Consider the following 11,276-nt stretch of genomic DNA (forward strand, 5'->3'; position numbering starts at 1 on the left):
ACTCCAGCACTATAATCCTATAAGTCTAATTTATCTAGTTGTATGCTATGTTCTTCACAAAAACATTCATTCAACTAGGAGAATTTATATATCAAAACGTGCGGTTTGATCGGGATCAGTGTGCTATTACTTTTCTCTACGGAATACGTATTTTTCGCGATGCAAGCCGAGAAAGACTGCCCAAAATTTTGCACTGAAGTGAATGGGACGGCCGAAAAAAAATGAGCGAAAAAGAACAATAATTGGAGATTTTTAAACGTCTACTTCTCCGGCATAATTTCACCTAGAGACTCCATTTAAACTTTAAACAGTAGACACAAGTCTTGTGTATCGGTGTATTAATTTGCGTTTCGATAGGTCATATAGTTTTTTATCAATCCCTGTTCAATGACCATGATCATTTTTGGAGAAATTCTGAGATTATAATGGGTGTGTATTGCACGGAATGTTCGTGTCACAGTGTGTGACATCATCACCAGAGTGTAGAGGGAGAGAAAAAACTGTCAAAAAATAAATTTGAAAACTGCGCTCCAGGCCGCAAATTCCACTCTACAGAAATAATTTATACATAGAAACGTAGGAAAATTAGTCTTCTCCCTCACAATCCTCTGGTAAAGCTGTCAGAGTTATAGTTTGGGCGTAGGACGCACAGATGATCCACCAACACCACCAACAGCCTCATTGGCTCCCATATTAAAAACACAGGGAGATTTCTGAAAAAGGGAGATGTAACAGTTTTTTTAGATCGCTCTAACAAAGCTATTTTTTCATTTTTCTTAAAAAAAACAACATATGTAGACGTTCAGGAAGAACTCGGGACGCTCAAAGTGAAGTCGGATCAATGATAGGTATTATGGTTTTGTCAAAAATGCTTTCTGTTCGAGGCCAGAAATTCCAGTCTGTCCACCTCTGGCTGCTGTCACTGTTCGGGAGCATTCAGGTGGCAGTTAATTCTGTTGATTGCTTTGATCTTTGATGTGATTACAGTTACAGATACACACACACGCCCACACGCCCACACACACACACACACACACACACACACACATGTTGAGGTTAAAGGTCATAGGTTGCTGTATAAATAAATACTTGTAAAGGAATGCTTGTTGTAGGTGTGCTCCTTGTATATTATATAGTATCATAACATTACTAGTATTAATTGTTATAAATCTCTGAAGAATCTCATCATAGTGTACACACACCGGCAGTAGCCCCCCCGCTCTCACACATTTTTTTCTGCGTGAGAGCTGGTAAATGGATGGTTTTACATCATTTTACTGTTGTGGAATGCCCACATTTAGTTCAATTCATCATCCATTTCCCCAGTTTTTGGATTTTCCGTTCACGTGTGGAGACAGGCAAAAAAAAAGAACCAAGGTAACACATGGTGAATAATTGAAGTGGGGTGAAGTGTTCCTTTAGAGCTTTTATTTTGGAGCCTGCTCTAACTGGAGCTACCTGTATGACCAGGATGTTTCGGAGCACTCTGCCCAGCAGGTCCTGGGAGGTGGTGAGGCTGGTGTTTTGGCGTGAGCGTCTGATGTGTCTCAGCACCGTCATGTAGGACAGCAGCACCATCAGGTAGAGCAGGAAGAACAGGCAGATGACGGGCACGCCCATGGTCTGAGACAAGCTGCCTCCGATCTCCACCGCTGGGTTGTAGCACACCTCCACACCTCCAGCTGCTGCCGCCGTCCTGCTGCTCACAGCTTCCTTCAGCGAGTAGTAGAGCGTCACCGGTACGATGGAGCCTAGCGCCACCACCCACACCGCCACGCACACCCTGCTGGCGAAGGACTTCCTGGTGAGACGGGCGAAGAAGGCGTGAGGCAGCAGGGTGGTGCAGCTGCTCTGCCGGGAGGCGTGGGTGTGCTGGATGAGGGCTGCGAAGCGGCCGAGGGCTACCAAGGTCAGGATCATGATGCTGATGTAGATGTTGCTGTGCATCACCGGGCTGATGGCGTGCAGCACCAGCTGACACGGCGTGCCGCTCAGCGCCCAGGCGGTGCCCCGGGCGAAGTAGGCCGCCAGGAAGGGCGTGGTCAGGGCCAGCAGCAGGTTGGAGATGCTCAGGTGGGACAGGTAGACGTGGATGGGGGAGACGGAGGAGATGCGGCGCAGGAAGACCCACAGAGACAGAACGTTCCCCGGGAGGGCGGTGAGGAAGAGGAGGGTGTACATGAAGGGGAGGAAGAGGAGCGTGGCGGCGGAGGGGCAGAGCGAGAGATCAGAGGAGGAGAGGGAGGAGTTACCAGCTGGGGGAGGGGTCGCTGTGGACTCCATTAGATCTGACCAGGAGACAGACAAACTTTTAGTAAGTGACACCAGTTTCATGTAGAACTCATAACAAAACACATTCATTTTTTATCTGAAACGAATATAAACCTTTTCTATTTGGAATGTGCACAAATTTTTGCACCAATATGAATCTGCAAGGGTACTCAGCAGGCTGATTTCTTAGAGAAATAACATTATTAAAGAATATTTCACATTATTATAGCTCATTTTACCCTGTCACCATAACTATTTCAGTTAGACGATATATTATACCAATATAATTGCGACAAATGACATTATTTGTAAATTTAAGGCCGATTTATGCCTCTGATATAATAATATGATAGGATTATAATGTTAAGACACCCTTTCAAGGATAAATTAACTTTGAACTCTTAATAATATTCAGACATGTATGAGAATAAATAAGAGCAGATAGCAGAAAATCAGTTTTTTTATGTTCAGGTCTTATAATAGTCTAAAAGCTGTTTGTTGTATAAAATGTTGTTGACGTTACTAAGTAAACAAAGCTGCAGCAAAGACAACAGGAGACATCAGGTCAGACACACTTATCCTGCTCATGTCACATATCAGAAGATAAATCCAGATTGTAATTATCCTGACAGGCCTTATTATTCATTAAATTGTCAAACACCTCTAAAAATAACAATAAAATAAATAATAAATTAAAATAAAATAAGGAGCATAATTAATAACTAATGTTCAGTGTCAGTCAACTGCTGATCATTTAAGTAAAATGAAATTTAAAAAAATAAAATAAGAAACTTAAGTACCATTTTCTGTATTGAATGTTGTGTAAGGGAGGTTTGGGCTTTAGTTTTATCTGTCTCTTCCCATTAAAGGTTACATGTTCTGATATATATATAGATAGATATCCATATATATATATATATATATATATCCATATACAGAATAGATTTTCCTTTCAGCTTGTGTGTGCATTTTTCAAAAATTGGGTGAAATTAGTTCTTGCCTCACTATGTCTGCACATAAACATAAAATGAATAGAAACTAGAAAACATTAAATATTTTCATGTGATTTTCGAGTATTTTCCATGTATTTCTTTTGATTAATACTATATATCATAAAAAGCACAATAGATAGGGTAAGTTCTCACTAGTTATAATCATTCATCCTTTTTTTTCTATAAAAACATAGCCAAAAATAAACCATTTACCCTATAAAAGTAATTATCTTAAGGCTATTACAAGTGAGACCCGTTAAATGATAACCTGACCCAGAGTAGTGTGAGTTGTACGTACCGATGACGGGATCATTCAGAGATCAGCAACAAGTTTAAACGGTACGAAGCAGTCGCTCGGTGCCCTTTTACTGCTCTGAAACTTCCTGATTCTTCAGAAACTGAGGTTCAGGGTAAACTGTGAGAGCTGGTGTGATGTTTGTCAGGGTGTTGGTGTCACGCAGGCTATATTTGTTTCCACTTCCTCATGTAGCATTCGTGCTGATAAAACCTATGGTGTGGTTCTTAAGAACACAGATGTGGGCAAGAAGCTGTGGTACTTTGTTTGTGCGTATGTCTTTTAATAATTGGGCACCGTTCAACATTAGATGTGGTTCAGGCTGACAGCAATGCATCACATCGTTTGTTTTGTTAGCTTATTATTATGCAGCCTTTTGCAAAATGCATCCTATTTTGCAACCCTCTTCCTAATGTAGGACATAATTCAAGGTTTTTACAAATATAATGCATATTGGGCAATGCCATACATTATGCCAGACATAATACAATATTTAATTTATATTCTCTTTGTTTCCTCACACGCCAGATTAAGATTATCCATCAAAACCCTCTTTTCAATTTCAGTTGCTTTTTTTCACTTAATTCATTTACATCTATTGTCTTATTAAGACAAATGGTGAGACAGGAAATGGAAAAATAACACTGCTTAAATTGGCAAATTTATTAAAGCACTTGTCATAAAAACGAGGAAACATAAATATATTTAATAATTTCAAAAGCTTGTTTAAAACTAAAATGTGATTGTTATTTATTTGGCAAATAAGTATTGACATAATTAATTGACCTTTTTATAGCCAGATTGAAGCTCACTGAGCTTCAACATCACATTCAACCACTAAAACTCATTTTTCTGTTCAGGAATGCAAATATATAACTATAATTTGACATCATAATCAAGATTTTTTTTGCTGTTAATTTAGCACAGCTGTATCATAAACCAGTGGTCTTATAAATTGGTTAAGCATTTGTTTGTCTAAAAGTGTGCATATGCATTAATACTGGTTATTTAATACATTTCCAAAACCCAGATTAAAATAAATAAATACGTAAATAAACTACTAGAAGAAGAAGAGGAAGAAATAAGAGTGAAGATAGTCTCTGAGCCTCATTTTGTATAATTTGTGTCGATTGTATTCTATTTAATTTCCTTCATTTTCAGAAAGTAAACTTAACTTTAAACATCCAGGGAGGACAGAAATAGTGCAAACATTTGTAGCAGCTTATTGTTACTTTAGCACCTTTTTCCCTTGTTTTTTTTATCAAATCATTATTTAATTTTTTAAGTAGGAAATTTTAGATGTTCCTTTTGATTGAATGTCTTTATTTCGAACATGCAGACAATAAAAAAAACAAGTTTAAATATTAATAGATGAATAAATAAAGAACAAAACAAAAAAGCAAAAAAATTGAAAAACAAACAGACACTTTCTGCAAGCTCGAAAGGAGGTAGGAAGAAGTAAAAAAATGTATCTAGTCCTACCCCTTAACGGTCAGTATATACATACATATATGAATATATAATATAAATATTATAAACATAAATACAATTACCATGTATATTACAAAACTACAGTCTACATATGTCCATGTTACAGAGGCTTTTCTAAATTTCTGTACTTTGTAAAGATGATGTCTTTATATTTGTTTTTAAACTGTCTTATGTTTTGGCTTTTCTCTACTTCCACACTTAACTTGTTCCACAGTTTAACTCCGTAGACGCTGATACAAAAGCTCTTTTTGGTTGTGCTTGTGCGGTGGACCTTGAAGTTTAGTTATCTTTGCAGAATCATCTCTTAAAGGCTTAAAAGTCCAAATGTTCAAGTTGACAGAGAAAGTAACCGCTCGTCTCCTCTCTCTCTCTCTCTCCTTACTAACTCTCTAGCACCACCTAAATGTTCCTCCTGTCTGTATTTATTCTGCCTTGGGGTGGCGCTGCTGTTCTAGTTCACGCTGAGAGGCAGATAGTTTGGGTGTGTGGTCACTGGCTCTCTCTGAACTAGTTAATCTCTCATATATATTTATATATATATATATATATATATATATACATATAATAACATGACTGACCACAGCGCTGTACGCTCTAAAACCAAACATAAAGAAGTGTGTATGCAGGCTGGACTCTGTCCTCAGCAGAAGAACAAGTTTTTACATATGAAACACTCTGACATTTCCAGAGAGTGTTCTATCTATCAGCGGAGCGACTCTTTCATCTCAGTAAAGGTCCTCTGGCTGCTCTGGGAGCTTGTGATCATCATAATTTGTCGTGAAAGTTCAAGGCTTTGATGTCGTCTGCATCTTCTGTCCTTCACGTTTGTCTGGATGGAGAAATGTCTGCAGGGTCACTGGCCCTTGTTTCTGATTCCAGCAGCACTCCAGCTCACATTTATATAACAAGAGTTTTAAAAAAAGACAGATCACAATTTTCTTTTGTGATCCCAGTTTTATAACTGTGTTTGAAGCTCTGTCTGTAGTTCACAATATCCAGAACTGAGATGACTAATTGATCAGTCAATCAACAGAAAAATCCATCTTTGATAACTGATTGATTGACAGGATAATAGGGTTGACCCAAATAATCGACTAAGATTTTATCAAAGGAGCGTGTCACAGTGATGTAAAATGTGGTTATTAAGCAAACAATTATTCCATTCAGGCTTTATGATGGTGCTGATTGTCTGATTTTACATATGATTGATTGGTTTCATCTAATAAATCATGATCTAAAGTCTATTTTTGGTATAAATACCAACCTATTAATAACACTCTTAATTAACTGTTTTGGTATGAGGACACATCTGCCTTCTCTCCAATCCACTGGAACTGTTTGGCCCTTTGTAGAAATCATCACCAAGTTACTCAGAAATAATCACAGAACGCCAAAACGAACCATGAAACTGCTCACAACAAGGTTTGTGGGTCATTTAGAGTAACGTCAAAGTCAGGATACAAAACCAAAACATCTAGATTAATTATTATTATTATTATTATTATTATTATTAATAATAATCTAGATTAATAAATAGGACAACAGGGAAGAGTAAAATGTATTATGTTGTGGTTAATTTACACCATATATTACTTATTCAACTTCATAAATAAATGGGCCTTTTTTGAATACATAGAATACAGACACACATACATTAATAGCAATAAGTGAAAGTTATATTCTCTGTTAGAACGGTCCTTTTATTTGGTCGTAAAGGTGTATAATAACAGTTATTGTTTTGGGGATGAACTGACAGGTTTTTGCAAAGTGACAGAATTAAAAGCACAAGTTTGGGTAATTGACATAAATATTGTTTATTCAGTCAAACAGGAGTATCAAACTGATGGAGCTAATGTTGATCCATCATTGTTTTTTAATAACGAGTATATGTTTGTTCTGTGTAGATGAAGACATGTAAAGTTGATGAAGCTGTTGGCTGAAGGGTCTGAAGACTGAAGCCTCTGGGAATCCAAATATCTGAATAACCATCCCAAAGTTCCTCTGTTGCTCTGTTTACAGTCCAATGAGCAACTTCAGACAAAGAAAGAGAATAAATAGAGTTGGAGTTGAGAGGTGATGTCTACAACCAGATTGTTTATTTGCACGTGAATGCAGATACATTTTTCATAAAGCTAATAAAAATAGTCAGAGGAGATTCCACATCTTTGTCTCTCCTCACCAACTGTTTATCTAAATGCAGCTAAAGCTTGATCAGCCATGGTTGGTGGTTTCTGACAACCAAATCTTGTCCCGTTGACTTCAAACTCTGCATCTACATATAGATCAGTTTATAGAGATTACAGCCAGATTAGTTCTTTTTCTGCACGCTGTGGTGAGACTCGGTGTAGATGTTGAGGAGCTAACTGTTAGCCTGTTAGCACATACACACTGTACTGCTACAGAGCTAACTGTTAGCCTGTTAGCACATACACACTGTACTGCTACAGAGCTAACTCTCTCTCCTTGCTGCTGCTGCTTCCTGTCGTATTATCTCTGGAGGAGATGGAGCTGAGTGTCTCAGAGCAGCTCTACCTCCCAGCAGCTCTACCTCCCAGCCTGACTACATTCAGTGACTGTCTTCTCCTTCACGTGGCTGCTGAAGCTGACGCTGGCCTGTCCTCGGTCCGGCCGGCTGGTCTTCCCGTCCAGCTCGTTGGTGGAGCTGCTGCCGCTGACGCCTCCGACGTCTCGAACCCGGAACAGGTTGCTCACCAGGCGCAGAACCTCCTTCCTCACCGAGGAGGACAACAGGAAGTACATGATGGGGTCCAGGCAGCTGTTGAGGGCCGAGAACAGCAGAACCACCTCGTTGGCTTTGTCGGCCACGCCCCTCCAGAAACACGAGGTGTCTGTGATCTGGGTCTTAATGTAGAACACCCGCACCATGTGATAGGGGACGAAGCACACGGTGAAGAGGAAGAGGATGAAGAAAGACTTCCGGGCCGTTCGGGTGTAGCGGGACGCGTTGGGCAGGTCTGGTTTGTCCCGGGACGTCCTCAGAAGCTTGATGGCGATCTTCCCGTAGGACACCACCAGAGAGATGAAGACGAGCCAGAAGATCACCAGCAGAGAGATGTTGATGTAGGCTTTCCACTTGGCTTGGACCAGCACCTTGTAGTGGAAACACCTGGAACAGGAAACATGTTCAAACATCAGCTCAGACTTCATGTATCACACACTCTCTGACCAAAACAATAACTCTCTACTTGAGAACTTCAGCAAGAAAGTTTGACGCTTTAGGGCGTTCATAGTGATCCGCCAAGGCTGATTGAGTAAAATAATATTATTTATAAAATATATAATATTCTGCCTGTCAGAGTGCAGTCGGGTGGTGCAGAACGAGGTGGAGGAGACGACAGTCAGAGCAGCATCGGAGCTGCGCTGTAGCATAGCTAACAGGCTAACAGTTAGCTCTGTAGCAGTACAGTGTGTATGTGCTAACAGGCTAACAGTTAGCTCTGTAGCAGTACAGTGTGTATGTGCTAACAGGCTAACAGTTAGCTCTGTAGCAGTACAGTGTGTATGTGCTAACAGGCTAACAGTTACCTCTGTAGCAGTACAGTGTGTATGTGCTAACAGGCTAACAGTTAGCTCTGTAGCAGTACAGTGTGTATGTGCTAACAGTTAGCTCTGTAGCAGTACAGTGTGTATGTGCTAACAGGCTAACAGTTAGCTCTGTAGCAGTACAGTGTGTCTGTGCTAACAGGCTAACAGTTAGCTCTGTAGCAGTACAGTGTGTATGTGCTAACAGGCTAACAGTTAGCTCTGTAGCAGTACAGTGTGTCTGTGCTAACAGGCTAACAGTTAGCTCTGTAGCAGTACAGTGTGTCTGTGCTAACAGGCTAACAGTTAGCTCTGTAGCAGTACAGTGTGTATGTGCTAACAGGCTAACAGTTAGCTCTGTAGCAGTACAGTGTGTCTGTGCTAACAGGCTAACAGTTAGCTCTGTAGCAGTACAGTGTGTATGTGCTAACAGGCTAACAGTTAGCTCTGTAGCAGTACAGTGTGTATGTGCTGCTGCTGCAGGAGGTGTTCACTTAGCGATCTCTGTTTGTTTACAACAAGTACCAGACACTCTGTGTACAGTTAGTGAAGCCAGTTTGTTTACAATCAGCGCCGGACTCCATGTGTACAGTTAGCATGTTGGTTTGTTTACAATAAGCAATCGACGCTGATCATCTGATCCCGGCATCCCGATCCGGGCACGTTGATAGTGGAAGAGAGACGTTATAGAGCCGTAGGTGTCCCGGCATGAATCGGACCTATGAAAGGGTTTGAGTTTCACAATACAGCCACATCCTTAACTTCCTGTTAAGAAATAGTTACTTTTTACGGCTTTTACTACTTCAAATACAACTACTACCTCTCAGGCTTTTATTCATCAGAAAGAGAAGTCTCTACTGAACACGTTTATGGAGGTTTCATATCTGTAGTGAAAAGTGTGAGCAACATTGGAGGTTAGAAAATAGTTTTTTTTTCTACAAATGTCTGTCAGAGTAGGATGTCTGCTTGCAGCACGGATATCAAAGTTTTTTAACCTCTCTCCACTCTCGCTCTGAACATTCTGTCCTATCCACACCATTATAAACTTTGGAAAAACAGCATAAAATGTAAACTGATTTTGTGAAAAGCTAACAAGCTATCAATATCAAAATTTGGCCCAGTGAAGGTAAAGTCATGTGACCCGTTTGACCTTTTAATCATTTTTATATTAGATGGGGGTTTTTTTAGCTCTTTTTGTTGATTATTTATGGCGATTTCTCATAATTTTCTATGGGAAATTATGTTGCATTTTTTTAGATTTTTCTGAAAATGGCTTGGTGAGTCTTTGACATGTTTCCCGATCATTCCCCACCTTCATGTATTCTTGTCAGTGGCGTGCTCTCTGCTAACACCCAGACTCCAAACAAAGTTTTTTGGGGGGAAAATGAAGAATAAGAAACATGTACAGTATAAAAACTGATAATCTGCATCACCAACCTCTCATGCTGCGAGTGGTTCTTTGACATGAGGAGCACCAGAGTCAGAGCAGAAGCTCCGAGCCAGATGAGGGCGCAGAGCGCCGTGCTCCACCTGGTGGTCTGGAGTCTCTGCCGGACCCCCGAGCTACGGTGGATCTTCATGTAGCGGTCCACGCTGATCAGGCCCAGCAGCGTGACGCTAATATACATGTTCATGTAGAAGAGGTTGCCCACAACCTTACACATGGTGGGCCCCAGGGTCCAGTCGTTGCCCTGGCTGTGGTACAGGATCCTGAAGGGAAGACAGACCACCAGCAGCAGGTCTGCAAAAGCTATGTTGATGAGAAACACCCGCACAGAGTTCTTCTTAGAGTGCACGCCGAAGAAAACCCACAGAGCCACCAGGTTCCCCACCAGCCCCATGACGAAGATGATGGTGTAGAGCACCGCCAGCGGGGTCTGCAGCGCGTCATAGTCCACGCAGGTCTCTGGGGTCTCGGTGGCGTTCACCCTGCTGGTCTTAGTGAGGAGGAAGGAGCTGTTGGGAGTCTGGAAGCTGGTCGGGGCAGACGTGGTGGAGATGTTTCTTGTCATGGTGGTTTAGGGGGTCCTCAGTCCTGCAGCAAGGGAGAAAACACATGTTCAATACTTTCTATTGACTGTTTTGGGAGATTTTTTGCTTCTCATGGTTCTGGACGTATTAGTGCAGGTTTGTGTGGGCCAACTGTTTGGATTATTCCTTCATCGGGAATAATCCAGGATCACTAACTAACATACCAACATGCTTAACTCTGTAGAAGTGAATAGGTTTTAACTCTCTATATGATATCATCTTTGAATTATTTAAAAAAAGAAAGATTTGTTTGCAAAGGAAAGGAACTCTACAGCTTTCTTCTTTAAGTCTTATAATACGCCCAACCAGTGGAACAACTGCAGCTTCATGCTGGGTCATCTCATATCAGAACATCAGTTAGTTTGTTAGTTGATAGAGCAGTAAAAAGGAAGAGAGCTGGCTCTGCTCTCAGCACGCAGCCCTTATCTCACAGTCAGGGTAGAAAACTAAAACATATTGAGCTCATCAAGTACTCACCTAATCATGTAAATCCATTTAAAAAGAAGAAACTCAGATGTGGAGAGCAGGATCACTAGTGCAGTCCTTTTCTTTCTCCGGTAAATTCCCTCCAGTTTAATGTGTTGGAGAGACTTTCTCAGGTTTCTTATCCTCATAAAGTTTCAAATCCTTTCCTTCTGTCATTGTGTGTTGAA

The 11,276-nt window shown here is 40.7% G+C and overlaps 2 protein-coding genes across 2 annotated transcripts in view; both read right to left on the reverse strand.

Moving 5' to 3' along the window:
* LOC131978690 (probable G-protein coupled receptor 82) overlaps positions 1 to 2,283 on the reverse strand; it is a 3,221-nt gene extending 938 nt beyond the window's left edge. Inside the window, exon 1 of the mRNA XM_059342402.1 lies at positions 1,459 to 2,283. Coding sequence (XP_059198385.1) covers positions 1,459 to 2,283 — 825 coding nt within the window. The remainder of the gene's footprint in view (positions 1 to 1,458) is intronic.
* Positions 2,284 to 7,587: 5,304 nt separating this feature from the next.
* On the reverse strand, positions 7,588 to 11,276 carry LOC131978488 (probable G-protein coupled receptor 34). The gene is made up of 3 exons (XM_059342145.1): positions 11,101 to 11,276; positions 10,030 to 10,627; positions 7,588 to 8,176 (listed from the first exon to the last, which is right to left on the reverse strand). The coding sequence occupies exons 2-3, from the start codon at positions 10,602 to 10,604 to the stop codon at positions 7,594 to 7,596; spliced, it is 1,158 nt and encodes a 385-aa protein (XP_059198128.1). The 5' UTR covers positions 10,605 to 10,627; positions 11,101 to 11,276; the 3' UTR covers positions 7,588 to 7,593.

This window comes from Centropristis striata, chromosome 10 (assembly GCF_030273125.1).
Source record: "Centropristis striata isolate RG_2023a ecotype Rhode Island chromosome 10, C.striata_1.0, whole genome shotgun sequence".
NCBI classification, from domain to species: domain Eukaryota; kingdom Metazoa; phylum Chordata; class Actinopteri; order Perciformes; family Serranidae; genus Centropristis; species Centropristis striata.